The sequence below is a fragment of the Gymnodraco acuticeps genome, unplaced genomic scaffold (genome assembly GCF_902827175.1).
Source record: "Gymnodraco acuticeps unplaced genomic scaffold, fGymAcu1.1, whole genome shotgun sequence".
Lineage (NCBI taxonomy): Eukaryota > Metazoa > Chordata > Actinopteri > Perciformes > Bathydraconidae > Gymnodraco > Gymnodraco acuticeps.
The window spans coordinates 1190915-1214526 of NW_022991632.1; the positions used below are offsets into that span (position 1 = coordinate 1190915).

At 41.0% G+C, this 23612-nt stretch overlaps 2 protein-coding genes across 6 annotated transcripts in view; one reads left to right on the forward strand and one right to left on the reverse strand.

The window, feature by feature from the left end:
• Positions 1-86: 86 nt before the first annotated feature.
• Positions 87-20736, reverse strand: mars1 (methionyl-tRNA synthetase 1). 2 transcript variants are annotated; one of them, XM_034198247.1, is made up of 22 exons: positions 20335-20736; positions 14651-14741; positions 14081-14159; positions 13637-13768; positions 12796-12871; positions 12422-12606; positions 11993-12102; positions 11567-11683; positions 10705-10908; positions 9071-9272; positions 7745-7819; positions 7299-7469; positions 6792-6887; positions 5367-5484; positions 5049-5262; positions 3613-3744; positions 3309-3413; positions 2738-2933; positions 2053-2124; positions 1728-1754; positions 1300-1422; positions 87-689 (listed from the first exon to the last, which is right to left on the reverse strand). In XM_034198247.1, exons 1-22 carry the CDS (start codon positions 20435-20437, stop codon positions 540-542), a joined length of 2778 nt encoding a protein of 925 aa, XP_034054138.1. In that variant the 5' UTR covers positions 20438-20736; the 3' UTR covers positions 87-539. The 2 variants fall into 2 exon arrangements, with proteins under 2 accessions (XP_034054138.1, XP_034054139.1); XM_034198248.1 differs by lacking the exon at positions 1728-1754 and having other exon boundaries at positions 20335-20734.
• Positions 20737-20910: 174 nt separating this feature from the next.
• The window catches only part of arhgap9 (Rho GTPase activating protein 9), a 43348-nt gene continuing 40646 nt past the window's right edge, over positions 20911-23612 (forward strand). For 3 of the 4 annotated variants that reach the window (XM_034198249.1, XM_034198252.1, XM_034198251.1), the window contains exon 1: positions 20912-21152. The gene's annotated coding sequence lies outside the window, so the exon portion shown is untranslated. Of the gene's footprint in view, positions 21153-23612 lie in introns of all 4 variants that reach the window. The other variant, XM_034198253.1, reaches the window with a different exon arrangement.

The following is a 23612-nucleotide window of genomic DNA, read 5'->3' on the forward strand; positions in this document are numbered from 1 at the left end:
TCTTGTGTCATGAATTGTTTATTTGTTTCCATTAATAAATCAATTTATATGATTAGAAAATAAGGGTAATTGGGGAGTAAAGACAATTTCAGACGAAATAAAATCAATTTATTTTCTGAATCCAAAAAGGGTATTTGTAGGAAAAACACAATTTTCCAGAGGATATAAAATAAATCTTTAAAAATGCACAACACACCTTCCAATGCTAATATGGTATGCTGACTATCACAGGGAGAGTATCAAATCAGTTTCTTTTGGTGTAGGGATTTGGAAAAATCCCTCCTTTCTGTAGCTGTATTCATTTGAGTCTCTCTTTGTGCGTTTTCATTTCCCCGTCGGCCGATCCAGCATTTCATTAGTCCTCAGTGCCAATAACACATTGTCTTAGATCCTGTCACGGCTTTGCCTTAAGCTAATACCCTCACATCTCTTAGTGTACATCTTGTTCCTGTTACCCTACAATCATACCTCAAACCATTCTACTCTTCCCTTCCTCTCACTAACCTCCATCATTTAGCTTTCCCTTTTTACTTCCCGTCTCACTTCTTCTTGCCCTTCTGAGGTGCCGGGTCAGAGCCCTTCCCCTCAGCCAGAGCCAGCTGTTTCTTTAGGTCCAACAGTTTGGCCACCTCTGCTGTGATCGCCGCCTTCTGCGCTTTCTGGGCTTTGAGTTCTCGCACCTTCTCGCCCTATGATAGAAAAAAATGACAGTGTTGAAATTGAATTTTGACGCCCAAATGTGCCTTTGATTAAACATTTGAGATTCTAAGGACGGATTGATGTTGGAAGCTTTTTTGTCAAATATAAATTAATTAACCAAGGCGGCAATTTGAGAATTTTGTAAATGTACGTGTTTGTCTGGGTTCAGAAATACTGAGAAATTAAACGTTTGATTCCCAAAAATGTAACCGCCGTTGTAAGTTTAACGTTAAATTCAAATTTCATTTCAAATGAAATGATTACGATCAATTAATTACAATCTTAAGCATTACCAGATACTTTTTGAAATAGAGTTAATGATCAAATTTAGCTTTTAAAATGTGTAGTAATTTAGTTCAGCGGCCCGTAGTTTGTTAGGTCCGTGATTAGATGTTTACGAACATCGCTTTCATTCCCGTACGGCCAAGAAGACATCACATTTTTTAAATATCCCTTTTGCACAAAGATTATAAAGACAAAACAATAAAATAAAGTGAATCTTGTTCTAGTAAAAGAATATTTCACATTTATTGAAAAAACCCCGTAAGAATTGTGTTTACAGTCTATAGCCTGTGTGTTGCCACTAGCCAGCGTTCTCACCTGCTCAGCCACAGCCTGAGTGAGCTGCTTGGCTTTCTCTGGGTCCGCTCCGATCCCCGCTACCACCTCAGCAGCAGCAGCTGGCCCAGCGGCGGGCGGGGGGCTGCCAGCGCTCTGAGCGGTCTTGTGAGTGCGGAAACAGACAGATGAAGATGTATGAATTTGAGGCGTTTATGGTTATTATTTCAAGAGATTACTTACTTCATTTCAGACAATATCACTCATCACTCAAAATGTCGACGGGAGTTTACGAGTCATGAAGTGTGTATGGACATTAAAACACACAGCATTCAAAGGGATTAGCATAAAAACAAAAAATCAGAGGATGTTAGATGAGCTGCTAGTGTTAGTGAAGGCATGCAGTAATCAATATTGACACAGCATAACCAACACGGACTGACTCAACGCAAACAAATGTCGCTCAATACCTTTTTTTTAGGCGGTTCATCGTCAGACTAGAGGCAGGCGATTGAGCAGAAGGTTAAGAGAGGGATTATTTGTTATCCATATGATGGATGCTTCATACATAATTCAAAAACGTACAGTGTCTTAGCTCCGTAACATGTTTCAAAAGATAGATGCTTCGAGTACAGACACATTCTTATTTGTGATGATAGTTTGACAGAAACCCGTTAACGACTACGCATGATCACATTTTTTCTTATTTAATTATTCATAAATAGTCAACCTATATTACAACAAGATCTGACTGAACTCATACACAGACCGTTAGGCATCATAAACATCAAATACCTGCTGTCCACCAAATGTCTTCTTCAAAGCCTCAATCTGGTCCACCTCCAGTTTCTGGAACAAAGGACTGACCTTGGAATTAAAGGGGGAACAAAAAAGTTGAAATTCAAAAGAATTTAAGAATGAATTAAAAAAAGTTGTGATTTTGGATCCAGCCCAGGGCCAGTGTAGCTGGAACATTTAACCCGGAGGCTCTGTGCTCGCCTTTGAACAAAGAGGATTATGCAAGTGAGTAAAGTAGATAACTATGTCTGAAAAATGTAGAGTTTGGATCATAATCACCACTTAAATGCAGCACCGCGTGAAATGTCAGAATTGTTTTGTGCACGCAGGAATTGTTTATGATTCATGTAACATTAGAACAGTGTGGTTTACTATTCCTTGTCTGGAGACTTTAGTCACGAATCATGGTAGCCTTGGAGAATCGAATGCAGCGTTGACACACCGGTCACCACAATTAGGCCTGAAGGGACAAGTGGCCTGAGAGCAACCTGAAGCCTCCAAACACTGTCCAGGCTGTTATTCTCAAGTGTGTGTATGTGTTCACACGACTGTAATGTCCTCCAGAGTCTTGACATATTGACAGACTGTTGCATGTTCATTGTATCACCCAGCATCTACATACAGGAGGCTCCACAGGTGTGTGTGTATGGACCGTGTGTGTGTGTTCTTAGGTCGTACTCACAGTGCCAATGCGGTGGCCGGCACTCAGGGAACATACAAAGGTGCCAGTGCCTTGCAACATGGTATCGACACAAGACTGAGGGGCATTGAACTGATCCCTGATGGTCTGGCTGACCGTCGGCATGTATGGCAGCAGCATCACTGACAGCAAGCAGGCGATGTTCACAGACACACCGGTGACTGTGCCCGCACGCTGCCTGCAGGGGGGGGAAGGGAGAAGAGTTCATGTTTGGTAAATCTTACAATTGACAGAAATTACATCTTAAACACTGCTCTTTTATTTGGCTGTTCATACAAATATTTCTTTCCTAAAATGTTCCTAATTTCTTTAGGTGAGACGTACTTTGTCGTCATGAAATGAGAATTACAAAAATTGCACCACAGCTCTAGCTCTATCTCAATCTTTATTTACTTATTTATATAGCACCTTTAAAAACAACCTCAGTTGACCAAAATGCTGTACAGGGAATACATAAAATATCAAATAACACAATGGGAGTAAAATACACTATCTACCTTGTATAAATCTACAGCAGCGACATATTGTCTTAAGCTGGTCAAGGACATCTCACCTTTCGGTGTCTCCTCCCTTGATCTTCTTCCAGGGTTCATTGAGCTGAATGTACTGGTTGCCATGGCGAGAGATGTTCAAGATGCGTCTCAGAGAGTCACGGATTCTAGGGGATTTCAGAGAAAACTTGATGAAAGCTGACAAGAGACCGATTCATACAAATGGACTTCAGTAGAAGTCCAAGCATGGGTCTTGTAGAATGTTTTACCCTTACTGAAATACACCCTTTTAAATTTGGATAATTTTCAATCAGTGAATATCAACACTTCAACCGTTTGACGGTAATGCCATTTGCTTAGTCTTACTTGACTTTGTCCAGGAGCTGGATGTACTGCTGCAGCTCCCAGCCCACCAGAGCCAGGAGCCTCTTATCTTCCTGCTGTAGCTCCATCGCAGGCACACAGCCCTCAAAGAACTTGGTGACAAACATGCCAGCTCTGGAGAAGAGAAGAAGCGAGAGAAAGGGTCAAAAAATATGAAAAAAAGAAAGAAGAAATATGGGTCAGGGAAAAATGTGGAGTAAGAGAGGCATCAAGAGAAACAAAGGAAAGAGAAAGATCGCTCAAATGGAGAAGGGTATTTTATTAGACTGGCGTTATATTATAGATTGTGTTGCCGGATGTAAAATAGTGATCTGAAAGTGTAAACTAACTAACAGTGTGCTATAGTGAACCTATTTACAACTCCTCTACATTGTAGTTGTGTCTCGAGCCAGTCATTTTAGGAATGAGTTTCATGTGCACATCAGGAAGATGTTTGAAGTCAGAACGGTTTTGTCATGTCTGATGCAACAGACTGTTCTATATTTTAAAAAACAACTCAGCCCCTAAGGAAGGTCTGCCATACCATCATCATGTTTACACTGAGCTGTGATTTTGATGTGTGCGACTAAACTTTGAGTGACCTGAATTCTTAATTTGTTTTAATGAGCCTTTAATTTGTGGAATGACCAAACCCTGAGTTTTTTTCATCCTGGGGCAATAGAGAGTATTCTGTTACAATAACTGAATCCTCTTTATCAATAAAGTCATATCTATATTAGTTAATCTATTCATTAAGAACCCATTTTGGTGCTGAAGCTGATTGTTTGTGGAATAGTCAAAACTGTTTCTACTGAACCGTGATAAGCTAGAGCCAAACATTTGTTATGGATTTGAAAAGGCTTCCAAGATGGACACACTGTCTGTAGTTTTTTAGTCACTAAATCCAGGCAAGGACAGAATTCCCTTTTTTGAGGCAGAATACTTTTTACCTCCAACACCTAAGGCTGGATGCAATCTACAAGATATTTTCAAACTAATTAGGCATCAACGCTGCTGCCCCAGACCCATTTTGAAGATCAAGGTACTTTGAGAAAATGCTGCTGAGAAAAATCTTTGATGTGGGATTAAACCCTGATCTTTTAAAAATCATTTGAGGCAATGTAATTGGGGCTAAATTACGCCATCCCAAACAAATTTAGAAAACTAGGGTGAGCCTCTTTTAAGTTACTGCTCTAACAGAGGTTTTGTTCAATGAGTACAACAATCTGAAAACTTAGTTGTTAATTGGACTGCATGACAGTTATGTGCTTCATATTTACTAGTGATTTATCTGAGCCGATCAAATCAGTTTAAATTGAAATTGAAACAGTGACACACGAAGAGGACCAAGTAGCACAAGTGACATTGTTAGGCTCCTTTCTTCATACTATCGGCTTAACACAAGCAAAGGATTTCTTTAAACATTTGAATTAACTAACCTGTTAATGAAGTTGCCCAAGTTGTTGAGCAGCTCAGAGTTGTTCTTCAGAGCCATGTCGGCCCAGGAGAAAGCTGAGTCCTGTCCCTCTGGACGCACGTACAGGAGGTAGAAGCGCCACACATCAGACGGGATGCCTGTGTCCTTGGCCATGTCTCCAAACACACCCACACCACGGCTCTTGGAGAACTTGGTGTCCTCGTAATTCAGATACTCTGTGGGGGAATTGACAAAATAAGTGAATGTCAGTGCTGAACCTTAATTATAAATAGTAGTAATATTGAATCAGTAAAATCAGGTAATCAGAATCGGTGCTCACCAGTGGCGATGAGGTGGTTGACCAGAGTGTAGTTGTCCTGAGCTCCCAGTAGGGAGCAGGGAAACATCACACTGTGGAACGGTACATTGTCTTTGGCCATGAAGTTGTACAGCTCCACCTAGTGGCAGAGACAAAACACTGCACTGTGAGATGACATCATATTAGATCATCATGAGATCATCCAGTTCAAAGAGGACTTATCAGCTCTCAACAACCCCCATCTCTCTCCCTCTCTACAAACACAGGCCATCACACACACACACTTTACAGAAGCTCAATCGTGGGGTTTCAGATGGAGAGAGATGAGTCAGAGCGAGTTAGGAAGACATGTTGGATTTTTTTCATATATATATATATATATATATATATATATAGGGTTTATAAAGAACTTGCCGTTGAAAGGGATAGCTCTGAATGTACTTTACCAAAATAAAAAAATCAATATCTGTTTAAGTGTACACTATATCTAGAATATTTTCATCACTTTACCTCCGAATGCAATTGAAGTAGTTATACATAATTCCACGCTCTCGCCAAGACCACCTGACTCCATAAATATATCAGTAATTTTATCCCACAGAACAGAAGCTTTCTTACTCCCTTTCATTTAAAGGGTTAGTAAGAATAATTATCCACTGATTTAAAGCACCAATGTCACACAATAACTGAAACAAACTAGGCTTCAGGCTGTAAACCAGCAACTGCTGTGTGCTGCAAGGAAAATTAAAATCCATAAGAACCTCATAGAACCCCACTTGAAACATTTCAAACCATCCCTGAAAGTAATGAAAGTACTTAAAAAAACCTATTCAAAAATCCAACATATCTTCCTCTCTCTTATTAACTCATCTCATCTCTCTTCATCTGAATCAAATGGATTGAGCAAGCTAACCAGTAAGTGCTTCCAGCTTGATGTCACTGCATGTGTTGGTAGCTGCGATAGCTTTAAAAGTAATAACAAATTTTACACACACACACACACACACACACACACACACACACACACACACACACACACACACACACACACACACACACACACACACACACACACACACACACACACACACACACACACACACACACACACACACACACACACACACACACACACAGCATAATGACCAACAAAACAATCAGGTAGCTGTATTGTAGCTGTATTGTCTCCTACTCAGTATATAGTGTGTGCAAAACTGATTGTGCATTTTATTCATTATTGCTCTGAATTCCGTTAGTGTTATATGGGGCTAGGAATGAAACTGTGTTTTAAATGAGATTGCAGAAGACCAGATGGGGCAATGAAAAAAGCAATCACATTTTGTGCTGTGCAGCGGGTAAAATCTGTACCATGTTTGTGCATCAGTACTCTGCTCGGCTCATAACGTCTGACATGAAGGGGGGAGGAGCGAGGGTGGGTTGAGTTACCTGTTGAGGATTCTTCCACCACTTCTCCCATTGGTCGGTGTAGTTAGCAGTAATGGACAGATAACCAATGGGGGCATCAAACCACACGTAGAACACCTGCAGAGAAAGAGAGGGACTTTGTGTTAGGAAGTGATTCCAAAATAAATGAATCCTAGTAAAAAGCACACAAAGCTTAGGAGTAATGGAAAAGTCCTTAAGATGTTAATGTTAATTAAAATTCCCTTTGGTATTTATGTTTTGACCTGAAGACTCTTACAGTGAGCACTGCCGTATCATCAGTTACTGCAGCATATGTAAACAGCTAATTAAGTCATTTTAAAATTGTAATTAGGACTCTGAACCTAGATATGAATTGCTAGCTTTCAACAGGGCAGTAAGGCTTTGTTATGCTTAGAAAAATAAGAAAGAAATACAGGGTGGTATGTGCACGTTTTTTTTTATACTATATAATTGACTATTAACAAGGGAAAGACCAGATTTGTTATGTAAAACAAGACAATAGCAGACCTTCTCTTTGAAGTCAGGATGAGGTACCGGCGTTCCCCACCGCAGGTCCCTAGTGATGCTGCGAGGTTTGAGTCCATCTCTCAGCCAGGAGCGAGTGATCTGTTTGGCATTTGCCGTCCAGTCACCTGTGCTGGTTGACTTATCCAGCCACTGCTCCAACTGACCCTCTAGCTGCATGAGAGAAAGAGGTAGAAAAGAAAAAAAAACATTAAAAAAAACATTAAATGTCTTAACTCCAAACCACAGCTCTAGGAAGAGTAAAGCCGTTTGTATGATACTATATAATTACAACACGGATAACTGTATTTCCAAGCTTTTTATTCTACTTTTTACTTGCCGTTTGTACTTTCTAAAAAAGTCTGTCTCAACACCAGTGTGCAAAAAATCGTAATCTAAACTGCAGAATGGACAACCAAGGCCATTCTCATTCAATTTAAGAAGCATACCTTTGGCAGGTCCAGGAAAAGATGTTTGGAGGAGCGGATGGATGGAGTCTCTTTGCAGACCTTACACTGGGGTTCCTGAACGGGACAGCAGCAAACAATTATAGTATGGAATATAACTATTATAGCTAGGGATGCTCCGATCGATCGGCCGCCGATCGAGATCGGCCGATACTCACTCTCTACAGATCGATTGGTGCTCTCTAAACATGCCGATCGCGAGAGCCGATCGCATGACGTAAAATACATGACACTTTTCTCTGTGTGCGGCAAAACAAGCTCGCCAAAATGGCTTCACCGGTCTGGCATTATTTTAAGGTGTCCGAAAAAGACAGTAAAATAGCGGTATGCAACGTGTGTGAAGCAGAAATCCTGCAGCTCCACCCGCCGGACCGGTAAGCGCAGCGAAACACACACACAGGGAGAACCAGACCGCAGTTAATTTCCTCATATTCCAAACGAGAAATTACGGTAGCAAATCACCCGGTTCTTTACGACCAGAACTATTAACGGGATACAAACCGGAGGAAACAGGCATGGAGGGAGGTGGCAGAGACAGTGGGTGAAACTGGTAGGTTTTTGCCTGTTTGGGGAGTTTGTTTATATATATATATATATATATATATATATATATATATATATATATTGCTCGCATAAAATCCCCGGGTTTTTTTGCTTTGTATGTCGGGGGCGGGAGATTCATGTGATTGGTTGTTGGTCGCGTTGCTCGCAAAAAATCCCCACGCTTTCAGACACGTCCAGCTCCAAGATTTTCAAGATTTTTGAAAAGCTGCTGTGTGGACGTACCGTAAGAGTTAGACCTAACACACTTAGCTATTTTATCTACCTCTGGAACAAGCTAAACTAGTTATTATAAATATATGTATTCTTCATTGTCGGGTCACTCATTACTGGATCAGTGAGCTGCATGAGATACTGACAGGCTGTCAGGAGAGGGAGAGAGGGGGGGGAGAGAGAGAGGAAAAGAGAGCGCTTCCGCTAATTTCTCCCGTGTTATTATCCAAAGTGAATGTAAACTTGAATAATGTACATCATTTGAATGTAATAATTAAGTTGATTGTTGTTTGTGGAAGCTCCAGTGAATGACCCCCATTAACTGAGTTTTAAACATCACTTTAAATGGAAGATTTAAAGTGATGTTTAAATCTTCCATTTAGGCCCCGCCCACTCGATCGGATCGGCGATCGGCCCCGAAATTGGCGATCGCAGCATCCCTAATTATAGCAGCTGCTACTGCCACCATTCACGTTCTAACATCATGATCATCCTCGTCTTGCTTGTTATCATACACAATCTGCTTCAACTCACCCCGAGCTCCACAGCGTTGATGAGCTTCCCACACTTGTCACACTGGTCACCACGGGCTTCTGGGTAGCTGCAGTGGGGACAGATGCCTTCCACGAAGCGGTCGGCGAGGAAGCGCTGGCACTTTTCACACCGTAGTTGCTCCACCGTGTCTTCCACTAGATAACCATGCTTGTGGTTTCTCCAAAAAATATTCTGGGCGATTCTGAAATATAACAAAGGTAGTTGAAAGCTAATTCACAGGGGGTTGTACCTTGGATTAAAGACAACATTTAAGTATTTTGTATTAACACACTGACAAATATGTTAAAAAATTAGTCATTAAACCCTGGCGGCATTTATATTTTCATGCTCAGACTGATACTGCTCTGACCTGTTGGCTAGAACATGTTTAAACGTTATCTATAAATACGGCAATGTAAAAAAGGAACAATGTCTTACATTTGGACAAAAACAAAGCTTTTTGTAATCTTTGGTGTTGGATTTGTAAATCTAAAAAGTAAGTGTTAACACCTAAAGCCCATGTCGTGAAAAAAGTTGAACCTGTGGTCCGTTTCATTTTTCAAAGAGCATGGTTCTTGAGCACTGTGTTTGATGCCTTTAATGTTTTACTCATCAAAGCAAAAGCCATAAAACAAGAGTTTTTATCTTCATAATCCTGTTTTTTGTATGAGCTCAAGATTTAAAGCCTCATCTTTACAGAAGAAAAAGTATGTACCAAAAGCCCATCTTTCAAAATCTATTTAAACAACTATGCAAACAAAAAACAATTAGACACTTTTTCTATACACATACAGTCTATTGCTTAACTGTTCCAATAAGTTCCATCAGGCAACAATCCATACTTTTCAAGCAATTAATATATTACTTCCAGACTTGCTGCCTCATCCATATGATGAAATAGATCATTTTTATAACAAAACGTCTAATATATTATTCCTAGATCGACTCTGCCAATGCCTTTCTTTTAACTAACGAGAAGTAATGCTATTTCCTGAATAAATACATTACTAAAGCATTATTAGAAAGAAGGGCTTCACTTGACTGCCTGTATTGAAATGTACAGGCAACCCTTGGCTTGGTTGATGTTTGTTGTAACAGTTTATTTATATATTTGGCACTATTCAAAGGTGGCAGATGAGAACAAGTTTCAGACAGTTTGCTGCTTGACTAAAGAATTCAAACAACTTTATTATAGGATTTATTTTCTTTTACTTATTTATTTTTAGTACATTTTAGAAATGTAAGTAATGACCCACATTCTACAACCATGCTCAATAATCTCTGAGATTACATAGAGTAGAATTTATGCTTGACAGGACTAGACATCAATCCATTTATATCCACATTGTTATTTACGGCAAGATTAGAGTAATCTTATGTTACATAATTGTGTAGTAATCGTATGGAAACGTGTTTACCCTTTAACATGAAAGCCAAGCAGAACCACATGCAGCCCAGGAGAAGACCAGGGTCCTGAAACGAGCTCTGGATTCTTTTTGGAGACCCCTCTCTGTTTATCATTAGCTTTGTTGTTCAACTTTGATTATGACTGAAAGAAAGCCTTGTCTTTCATTTCCCACAAATCCGTAGATAACATTTTACAATGGGCACCCTTCTTCCTTGCATTCACTTACTCCGTGTGCTTTTCGGTGGTGGTTCTGCCAAAAAAGTCAAAGTCAATCTGGAACCACTTGTAGATGTCTGAGTGAATGACATGGTACTTGTCGCAGATCTGCTGCGGGGTCAGACCCTCCTCTCTGGCCTTGTTCTCTGTAGCTGTGCCATACTCGTCTGTGCCACAGACAAACAGCATGTTCCAGCCTCGCAGGCGGCCATATCTTAGAGGAGAGGACGGAGTCAGTGCAGTAAGACAGAAGAAGATGATAGTCAGTTTTCTTTGTAATGTTCAGAACTTAAAAAAAAAAAAACATTATACGTTTTCATATGCCTGTATTTCAAATACACGCAAGATCATGCAAGCTCTCAATGCAAACATCTTTAGATACAAAGGTCAATGATGATTTCTATATTATGGTTATCCATATTGTGTTTGCATCTACAGTATACAGAAAAATGACAAGATAACATTTATACCTGCAAAAAATAAAACATTTGTTGCATTCTTATTAACCCTTTAAAACACCAATGTCACACAATAACTGAAACAAACTAATACAAAAAAAAAACAGCAACTGCTGTGTGCAGCAAGGAAAATGTAAATAGGTTGGGGGTGTTCCCACCATATCTACTGTATAAACTATGCATAAGAACCTCATACAACCCCACTTGAGAAATGTCAAACCATCCCGTTTAACGAAAGTCATTTAAAAAACCTATACAAATATCCAACATATCTTCCCCACTCTTATTAACTCCTATCATCTCTCTTCATCTGAATCATATGGATTGAGCAACCCCACAAGCTAACCAGCAAGTTTGTCCAGCTTGATGCATGATGTCACTGCATGTGTTGGTAGCTGAGTGCTGCATTTCTACCTGCTGAACACATCAGTGCTGAGGACGCAGCCGATGATGTTTCCCAGGTGGGGGACGTTGTTGACGTAAGGCAAGGCACTGGTGAGCAGGATGTTCCGCTTGCCTTCCTGTGGCAAACTAACAGGAAACAAACAGATCCAGGGTTTAATCTTCCTATTTAGTAACTCGTGTTAAAGCTCAACTCACTTTACTCTGCTGTCGACATATGCACTTTTAATGAGTTTAGAAAACATGGTTGATATAACAGTCAACAGTGATGATTAGTAACATATTAATCTATGGGACAGTCCCACAGGAAGATGATCTGAAGTGCTGTTATGCCCACATCATATAACATCCTATACCACAACATACACACACTTACTGCACTTAACTCCGAATGAGATGATCTGCCTAGAATAGGGAGCAGCAGCTTCTATGACTTACATGGGGTGCTGTCTGCTTGTAGCCATTGAGCAGGTGTTCAAACCTTTATTCCAGGTGAGAGCAGCTGTCTCCATCTCCTCTGCTGACACCGCGCGCTCACTTTCCTCACTCTAAACAGACAGTCAGATATAGAGTCATTCATTGGGAGTTACACCTTAACAGACTTATAATGTTAGTAATTGCCACAAGTACTTATCTGTTCAACAATTCTGCTCTTTTAATTACTTTAATGTTTTAACTATTACCACTGTGGCCAATCATTTATAATTTCTTTCATTCGAAGTATTTCCATCACCTATAAATCATTTCCGTGATGAGAATTGAAAAAAGCACACGTGTAGTCAGGTACTGAAGCACCCCGGAAAGACGTTTGATCAATAAGAATGCTTTAAGTGTAATTAATGGTAATCCTGGTGATCTGGCTGATACCTCTGCTGGGTTGCCGTTGCATGGCTGTGAGTCTCTGCACTGGCTGCTCGAGGGGGCAGGCTGCCTCTGCATGTAGCTCTTCATGCCCTGCAGGCCTTTCCCCTGCAGCACTTTCTGAGCAGCAGACTGGCAACTGTGCATAACAGCCCCACGGTCAAACCAGGCCTTAATAGACGCACGTTCGCCTGTTAAAAGAGTGAAAAGAAGCCGGGAAAGGGAAAAGGAAGGAAGAAAAGGAAGGAAGAAAAGGGGGGGGGGGGGGGGGGGGGAAGTAGACAAGAAATGTAAAGGGTTGCATAAGGGATCATTATAAGATAGGAAACAAGATATAAGACATTTGGGTAATTTAGGCATGAGCGTTTATTACTACTTACCCAATGCTAGTGAAGCGTCAGATAAAACAGGGTACAGCGCAGCCCACAAAACCACATCAGCAACTGAAACAGCTTCCTGAAACAAAACACATCTTAATAAAGATATATATTTTTAAACATTAAACACAAATTATAACTGACATTTCCATGTCTCATTTACTTGTTATTCCATCAAAAACCAAAATGTTTGTTTGATTTCAAAGCCCTAAACAATACAGAGAAAAAGGACAATTTTCAGCATGATTGTTTTTCCGCGCCTGCTTCTCACTAAATATGGACTCCATGTAAGGCAGTACATGGAGTCCATATTTAGTGAGAAGCAGGCGCGGAAAAACACTGTGTGCTTATCACTGTTTTCTTTAGCTTTACACAGGGCTCCTCCAAGCCATGCCAATTACCAGGAGACTTCACAAAACACATTTCTGTACACATTAAATATATGACAGACGCAGATGACTTGTTGCCTCAGGGGCTGCGAATACCACAGGGAACTGATCCCACACCAACCCCCCCACACTCAGGCACTTCTGCAACACACAGTAACGGAGCACTTCCACCAAAAAAAAATCATTTTAACTTAAAAATGTATCACTAGCTCAACATCAGCAGCTGAAAAAAAGAAATGTTGCCTGATGTGGCACAGAGGAGACTCAGCTGAGCTTCCATAGAGGCATCATGCACTTTTGACTTGAACATATGTTAAAAATAGCCATAAAAAGGCATTGTTTGAGTGAGTAGGTTTGTCCTTATCTTATAAATGTGCTCACGCCATACATAGCAAGTAAGTGTTAATAGAAAAATAAGTACTGCAGTAGCTTAACAGGAGATGTTGATGCTGTACCCCAGTTAAATATGGCGTGTTCCCCTTGCTCAGGCTTTGCTCCAAGTAGTTTAGTGGCCCCTGGAGGACCTTGGACACCTCTGAACCTTTTCCCTGCACCACTGCCAAGTGAAGGGCCTGTAGCAGAGCGGGCTGCACAAAACAAACAGAGATCATTAGAATTGATTGAATGACACTAGATCAAGCAAGTAAACCAAAGAAGCATGACTGAGGTTAAACAATTCATTTTCTTAAGCCCTACAGAGCAAATTGTTCTTTTGAGAGCATGAGCTTTAATCATATAGCTGCATGGATGTATGTTCCGTTGGCAACACATTGAGGGACAGTGAGAGGATTCTGCATTAGAAAACGTTCAAAGGCTAAAAATAGTTTTCCATCTCAAAGAGGTTTAGTGTTTTATGCAACAGATTACCAGCATACTGAATGATTTTATGTGGGGCTTACCTGAAGATCTGTGGCCTCCCATTCAAGCCACTGGTTGCAAAGTTCACTGGAGTCTTTTCCACTTACTTCAAACAGGTATCTAAGGGAATAAGGGGAACGTGTGTCAAAGAGATGCTGTTTACTTCATTTCAAAGGGATTTCAACCAAACTCACACTTCAAATATATACAAATATCTTTAACATCGACACCTACACGAGTTAGTTACAGTGTGCCTCAAAATGTCATTAAAGTCTAGACATTATAAATGGAAAGTACACAAATGTCCCTGCTATTATAGCCTGTTTCATTTTATAGTGTAACTATCCGATTTATCATTCATTTAATATTACAATTTACATCCCTTCTTTGGCTTGCCCATGTTTTGAGATATCCATCTCACATTTCATTAGCAAGGCTCACAGATTTATAATATGAGCTGAAATCTGCATGACTAGATACAAATTGAGATAAAAGTGTAATTTGTTTTTGATCTGATTCTTAATTAAGGGTTTAAGAAACGATATAGAGAGGCTTGGTTAACAGCCTTGATATTCATGCCAACTTGGCAGGAGGGTCTATAGTCGACTGACCGGCAGATGGCATTGGAGCTGAAAAGATGCAGTCCACTGGGCAGGAGAAGGGCAGGCAGGGCTGGACGGCTAAGGAAGGGCACCACTCTCTCTAAAAGAAAATAACAGATCACAATGTTTGTTTGGATGCATCAAAGCAAATACAAAACACACAACAAGAAATAACATTGCCTGGTAGATGAGCTTGTTCTTCCTAAACAGAGATTATATTAGAATCCAAAGCTGTAAGGAGAAGTAATAACAACAACACAAGACTCTTCATATGCATCAATGATAATCCTGTGATCAAATTCTTAGCCTCAATTCTTACTAGAATAACCACTCGAGAGCACAAAGGTCACTTAGAAGGTCCCGGATTTGAGCTTCTTTATCTAGAATTTATCACTAAATGAGGGATTGTGATAATATATTTGATTTGAAATACTGTTAAATAATGTTGTATTGGCTCTACGCTCAGGTAGAAGAACAGTACTGTATATTTCCACACATTTTAAACAACATATATAGTTAAATTAATGATACAATGTACTTCCATACACCTAATACTGTTTGTATAGATAACATATCTCTGAGTCCACTTCATTCACACACTGAGGCTGTGTGCCAGATGGTACTGGTTTTTCGTCTCTGATCAGCTCCCACAGAGGACTAGCACACATCTGGAACTGAAGAGAGTGAAGCCTCTCCCACATGCCTGAGACAACAACATAAGCCCAAAGCTGGAATGAACCATTTAATTATAATCTAATTCCTTTACACAACAGCACCAAGATGAAGTTCCAAAGACAATGCGTCTGAGAGAAATAGCCCCTGTCGCAGTAGTACTCAGAGTTGTAGCAGTAGTTAAATGGACTCAATGCAAAAATAACATCACCATCTAATGATCATTATTAAGCTTAGCCTAGGGAAGACTACTGGCATTAAACCACTCTTTGGACAACATTTTCAACTGTGAGTAATAGGTACGATCGAAAGCCATTAATGGTGATTTGGTTCAAATCAATATCAAGAAAAGTTCAAAGTGTTTACTTTTGTTAAAGTCAGAACATGTTGGCCCAATTTGTAGGCACACCTTTTTTTGCCATGATGGCCTACTCTGCTCTCATATATAGCGCAAAAATGAGACTTCTTATGATATTATTAATACTACTACTACTTACAATAATAATAATAATATCACCACCTTTACTAGTTTATAAACACATTAATGAATCAATATAAATGATCAAGTAAGATAATGTAAGTTATACTGAAACCGACCACTCTCCACAATGAGTGTGGACACACTCATTGTGCATCTGGACCCGGTGACGACATTACCTATTGACGCAGCAACCACTGTAAGTTATATTCTTGTTTAATTAGACTTCTCCGTTTCATTTATTCGACTTTTATTCGCGTTTGAGAGATTTTAAATCTCAGATCTGCTCAGGCGAAACCTGCTTTACAGGTCTCAGCACTCAAGCCGGCATTAATATAGGCAGGGCCAGTCTATTGTCGCCCATCAGCTGTAGATAGTTAACTAATTAGAGGGCCTTGGCCCTACAGCTGTGAGAACTGAGCAATCAGGCGTCCATTTTGGGTAGCTCTTTCCTGGAGCATCAGCGTCAGACAGCCGAAGACTGACAAAGACATTGGAGTCCTGCGGGACTCACGAGGGAGGCAAAGAGGAGGCAAATCCTACTCTGATTGAGCTGGTGTCTTATTTATCTTTTCTTTAGTTTTCTAGCCCCGCATGCTATAATCATGTGTATTTTCTCCATTCCTGTTCATGTGTCTTCTCGCAATTATCACTGGCCCTGTGTATCTCCTAATCGATATAACCGGCCTGCTCTCGTCTATCCCACGTGCTCCACTGAGATCCAACATCTAGTTTCTGGTGGCCTGTGGAATTGCCAGTCAGCTGTTCCTAAGGCTGACTTCATCTCTGGCTACGCCTCCCTGCAGTCTCTGGATTTCCTTGCTCTCACTGAGACCTGGATTACTCCATCCAACACATCCACCCCAGCAGCTCTCTCCACTGCATATTCCTTCTCCCATACACCCAGACCCACTGGCAGAGGAGGTGGCACTGGTCTCCTGCTCTCTCCCAAATGGAGCTTTTCCCTCTTCAAGCTACCTAACTTCACTCCTTCCACCTTTGAATTCCATGCCGTCACAGTAACCCATCCTATACAGTTAACCATTGTTGTTCTCTACCGTCCACCAGGCGCCTTGGGGGACTTCTTGGAGGAATTAGATAATCTCCTCTCACTCATCCCTGAAACTGGCCCTCCCGCTGTACTTCTCGGAGACTTCAACCTCCAGACGGGGAAGATAGACGAACTAACATCTCTGTTAACCGCCTTTGCTTTCTCACTGTCTCCTTCCCCACCAACTCATAAAGCTGGCAATGTCCTTGATCTCATATTCTCAAGGAACTGCGCTACTTCTAACCTCTCTGTAAACCCGCTCCACACATCCGATCACTTCTTCATTTCATTCTCTCTATCCCTTTCCAAACATAACAAACTAATCTCTTCCCATCCTGCACTTGTCCGCCGTAACCTTCGCTCCCTCTCCCCCTCTACCTTTGCCTCGTCGGTGCTCTCAGCCCTCCCTTCCTCTGATTCGTTCCAACTCCTGCCTCCAAACTCTGCTGCAGAAACTCTCCTCTCTACTCTCTCATCCACTCTGGACTCGCTCTGTCCTCTCACATCTCGGCAGGCTCGTCAGTCCCCTCCTGCTCCCTGGCTAAATGATGCACTGCGTGCTAATAGAACCGTCCTTAGGGCAGCAGAGCGGAAATGGTGGAAATCCAAACACCGTGACGACCTCCTAACCTATCAAGCTCTCCTCTTCTCTTTCTCTGCTTCGATCTCTCAGGCAAAAAGCACTTTCTTTCAAGATAAGATCCAATCTTCCTATTCCAATCCTAAAAAACTATTTTCCATCTTCTCCACCCTCTTGGACCCTCCAAAAGCCCCTCCCCCCTCCTCCCTTCTGTCAAGCGACTTTGTTACCCACTTTGAAAAAAAGGTTGATGATATTCGCTCTTCTTTTTCTGACTCACCTTTACTCACCGCTGGGTCACCAGACCCTCCTTCCACCAACACACTTACCTCCTTTTCCCCTCTCTCTCCAAGTGAGGTTCTTAGCCTCATTACCTCTGCCCGCCCTACCACCTGTCCTCTGGACCCTATCCCTTCAAACCTCCTTCAGACTATCGCTCCTGATATTCTACCGTTTCTCACCCATTTCATCAACACTTCTCTAACTTCTGGTCACTTTCCAAACAGTCTCAAGGAGGCAAGAGTAAACCCTCTCCTAAAGAAATCCACTCTCAACCCGTCTGATGTTATAAACTACAGGCCTGTCTCTCTCCTCCCGTTCCTGTCTAAATCACTTGAACGCGCTGTCTTTAAACAACTCTCCTGTTATCTCCATCAGAACAACCTTCTGGATCCGCACCAGTCTGGTTTCAAGGCAGGTCACTCCACAGAAACTGCTCTCATTGCTGTCACGGAGGAACTGCACACTGCCAAAACTGCATCCCTCTCCTTTGTCAACATCCTGTTGGACCTGTCTGCTGCATTCGACACGGTGAATCATCAGATCCTCCTTCGCACTATCCAAAAACTTGGAGTTTCAGGCTCTGCACTTTCCCTCCTCACCTCATACCTGAAAGACCGTACACAGGGTGACTTGGAGAGGGTCTGAGTCCGACACTTGTCAATTAACTACGGGGGTCCCTCAGGGCTCTGTTCTTGGTCCCCTCCTCTTCTCCCTGTACACAAACTCGCTCGGATCAGTCATTAGCCCGCATGGTTTTTCTTACCACTGCTACGCTGACGACACCCAATTAATTCTGTCCTTTCCCCGCTCAGAGACCCAGGTCGTTGCACGCATCTCTGCTTGTCTAGCTGACATCTCTCAGTGGATGTCTGCTCATCACCTCAAGCTCAACCTTGACAAGACTGAGCTGCTCTTCCTCCCGGGAAAAGATTGTCCCACTCTTGACCTAACAATCAACATCGGCACCTCAGTTGTTTCCCCGACTCAGACTGCAAGGAATCTGGGTGTGACCCTAGATAACAACCTGTCCTTCACTGCAAACATCGCTGCTACAACCCGTTGCTGCAGATACACGCTTTACAACATCAGGAAGATACGTCCCCAGCTGACTCAGAAAGCGACTCAGGTTCTGGTCCAGGCTCTCGTCATCTCACGCCTAGACTACTGCAACTCCCTCCTGGCTGGTCTACCTGCATGTGCCATCCGACCTCTGCAGCTCATCCAGAATGCAGCGGCTCGTCTGGTCTTCAACCTTCCTAAATTCTCCCACACCACTCCGCTCCTCCGCTCCCTTCACTGGCTTCCGGTAACTGCTAGAATCCACTTCAAGACACTGGTACTTGCTTACCATGCTGCGAATGGATCTGGCCCTTCCTACATCCAGGACATGGTTAAACCGTACACCCCAGCGCGTGCACTACGCTCTGCATCAGCCAAACGACTCGTTGCGCCCTCGCTGCGAGGGGGACCCAAGTTCCCATCGGCGAAAACACGTGGGTTTGCTGTCCTGGCTCCAAGATGGTGGAATGAGCTCCCCATTGACATCAGGACAGCAGATAGCTTGCACATCTTCCGGCGCAAACTGAAAACTAATCTCTTTCGACTCCACTTCGAGCGTTAGAACTATTAACGAAGCACTTATATACTAATAAGGACTGGATTACCTAAAGCCAGTTGAGTAGCACTTGAAATGTTTGGCTCTATGAAACCTGATGTACTTATATGATTCTGTTTTCTTCAAGGTTGTGTCTTCCTGGTCGAATGTACTTATTGTAAGTCGCTTTGGATAAAAGCGTCAGCTAAATGTAATGTAATGAGTACTTTTATTTGCATCACATTAATGCACATTTTGTAACATCGTGTGTCATTCCTTATACTCCATAAGGTGAACCTTGCACCTTCTTCTGACTATTTTTTACATTTCAGCACAATTATTATCTCATTAAAACTACAGTAACATTGTTTTACTGTTTATTCCAAAATAGTTCTGCATTGGCTCTTGTTTGATTACGATGTGTATGCATGCACTATTAGGCCTATAGACAAAAGCAACTTCGTTTTATTTGTAAACCTACTTAGTAATAAACCTGATTCAGATTTGTTTGCAATTAAAATATATTTCAATCCTTATACTATTGTATTTGTATTAATATTTTGAATGCATGACTTTAACATATAACAAGGACTTTTCTACACTGTTATTACAACGTAAACAATGTAACGTAAACCCAACCCAGGTAAACCAGGACTGTTCCAGGCAGGAGAAGTTTAGCCTCTACTGTTGTACTGTAGGCTGTCTACTGTACAGGTAAGCTCTACACCTGTATGCACTGCTAAACAAAGGCTACATTGGGCTGCACTAACAAACGGTACTACAGAAGACGAACAAAGCAGTGATGTGCAGTAAAGTAGATTTCTAGCAGCTTCTCAAACGCTACGCGCTGTCAGTCAGCAGTGATAGTTAGCATTTGGTCAGGACTAGGGCTAACGTTAGCTTGCAGTTAAACAGTACACATCAGTTACCACACACACGCGATTCAAACGTGATTAAACCACATATTATGATCAGATATAAGTCACCCTCACAATTAGATATACAGTCTGGTGTTCAGCTAACCATGCTCCCTTACCTTCGTGGTTGACATACTGGACATCACACTGAACTCCACTCACTTCTACAGCTGCTAACACTTTCAGGCAGTGCGGGTTGCCTTCACTGACGAATAGTTTCATCAGGATGTTTGTAGCCACAGTGTTATATCGGGATTTACTTGGCCTTAGTGCTGACAATATATTTGACTTTAAAACAAGACAAGTAGCAGCTGGTACTGGTAGTAACTTTTCCGGTGAGCGTAGTCCACACACGCTGATGCAAGAAGTGTTTGCTCTCTTACAAATGGCGGAGATGTAGTTTTTTTTAGTGGTGTCTGTGTCGTTCACAGAAACGATAAAGGTCTTTCAAATAAACTACATACCCCACAAACCATTTCCAAAAGCGTATTGACTGAGGTCTGCTTGTTTTTATTCCACTCTAGCACCGCCGGGCGGGATTCGACTTTTGTGATCCTTATTAGACACCGGGCGACACTCTGTTATAAAACGTGCGCACCACAGGGCCACCTGTAATCTTATTGGTTCTTTATAAAATCAGGTTGCGCCGTTGTAGCCAATCATATAACAGTAAATCAAAAAAGCGAAAGCTATTTTTTATCCGCTTAAAGCGCCAGGAGGATGTATCATAATGCGCTGCAGCGGGCAATTTAGTGGCAATCTCATCCACGAGTGTTAATTTGTAATAGTGTACCGTGAAGTTATTCTCTGTGCTTACGTTAAGCTAAATACTGTAAAGTTAATCATTTGTATTCATCCCACGAGAAACGCGCAACTCCTGCTGTCTCTTCAGTTCACTCCAAACAACTCAATTGAGCTGTCATCACGTCGCTGCAAGGTGAGTGATGTCTTCCTCAGATGCAAACACGAGATTTTATCCAGAGTTGTTCGGTCAGACAAGTTGTTTTCTGTTGTGAAATATCACATCACATTTACTGCACGAAATGTTTACTTCAAGATAAAGCGCTTCAGTTCGCTCAACATCTGTATTTGTTCTACTGTCGTATTCGTGAAACTATAGATAGCTATGTTTTTGTTGAGTATCATTAGATCACAACATTGAAATATCGTTTGGATTTATTTAATTTATTCTTTCAATTTTTTAAATTTTTTTTTATCACATGCCACACCTGAATACAGGTTTCAAATAATCCCTTGTCCTCACTCAAACTAATGACACATTCAGAATGAATACAAGTGTCACAACTCATCTCATAGCTTTAAGATATTTGTATTGAACTCTTAACATTCTGTACATATATGGAAGTTGTTGGCTTTATTTTGAAATATATGTTTTGGATTGATTACATTTAAAGAAAATTAAGCCCAATATGTAAGATCACAATAATTAATATCATATTGCTATTTCATTTGTGCAAACCAGTTGGAAGGCCTCATATTTAATGTTTAGTCAAATGGGTCCTGCCTCCATAAATAGGTCAGACTGTACCTTTTGCAATTACTAAATGACTAAAATAGCAAGCGACACAACTCATTATATTTCCACACCATGGTTTCAAACCACATGTAGCCCTGCACTGCCACAACCGCTCGAGCTCAGCTGGTGCACTGCACGAGAGCCACAGAGGGCCACAAACCTAACCTGACCCAACACAACCCTTTACCTTTCACTGTAACGCTTGAACTTTTTAGAGACTTTTGAGAGTTTTGCTGTGATATATGTATTCAAGATTGAAGGGTTTTATTGTCATATGCCCAGTAGCTACAGTGTAGTTATGGCAATGAACATCTCCTCCAACAATGCAATATATTATAGGACATAAGATACACAAAATAAAAAAATAAAAATTGTGCAAAATGAAACACAGTAGTATAGATTAGAATAAAATAGTATACTGTATGTATGCTTTAGTTATTTAGAGGATTAATAATTCTCACATATTTCATTACTACAATGGAACTGACGCATGACCTCATTTTGTTAATCTCCATTTCCCATGTCTTTAATTGTCACAATGATCAAAATTGCTGATCTCAACACTTTACACAGGACAGTCCTTTAGTCATGCAACAAATATTTGCAGGCTAGTGCAAGCGAGTTTTAGCCCTTACATCCTTCTCAGTGCATGGACGGGTTAACCACAGGGTGTGATGGAAACAGTTTGACGCATTGCATTTTTTCTGTTTTATAATCTTTCTTAAATCCATGCAAAGCAGGAGATTTGCTCCCCTTTTCGCCAGCCTGTGACGACACATGCTTGGAAGATTATTCTTCAGTCTCAACTTTTACTGATTAAAAGTGCCCTGTCCTATGTGCAGTATTAGCAGGAGGGTTACAAGTCTGCTGTAATTGCTAGTGTGCTTCACCGACTGCTGCTGTGGATGCAGTGTCAAAGACAGATTTGGACACTGAAGCTAGTCAGATTATTCTGCTGCTTCGGGGTATTTGAGAAAGTCTTGTGTATCTGGTGTGAGATGTGTGTGTTTACAGTGACAGCTACAACAAACGTGTGTCATATGATCCTTCAAAATAAACACATCTGACAGATGTCGTTTTTTCAGATCCAGTCATATGTTGATGGATCTGTATTTGGGATAAACTTGCTGTCTTTTTCAATTTCTGTCAATGCAATCCGGTTTTACTAGTTTCTCAAGTTTTCTACCCCCTGACCTAATTTCTTTGTCACAAAAGAGTTCTCATGACCCAAAGTTGTCATGTGGCAAGTTTCAAGAGCTAGGGGAGCCTCAAACAGATTATATAATGATACACTTTAAGATATATTTACAACAGCTCTGAAATAAAATATCCATCCATTTTTTTGTTTGGGGTTGGTGATTTAGTTGTGACAACTAACAAAGTTACATTGGTCATTCTCAAGTTTTTAGTGCTTAAACCTGGACTTCTCTTTTCTCACCCCACTGTATTGTCTATATGAAAGCAGCTTACCATGTCATTTTGTACAGTATGGTAGCTCCACCTACAACCGCATCTGTGCTCTGTTTCTAATCCATTTTAATCCTGCATTTACTTAGTATCTGTGCAATGATTAGTGCTTTCATCTTGTACTCTGCAAAGAACCACAGACATTGAGAAGATGATAAATATTAGCCTATTGTCATACAGGGCTAAAACACCACCCACGTTTTATCGCTGTCCACGCTCTTTCACATCATTTGAAATAAAATAAAGTTTGTATCTGAGCTGAAATGTGGCAAATATTTTGATAATTAATTAATAATTGCATTTGTTTGTAATAAGAAAACACCAACAAAAACAGTCGTTTTTAAATAGTTGTGACAACATGAATATAATTCATTGTACATTGGAAACCTTTGG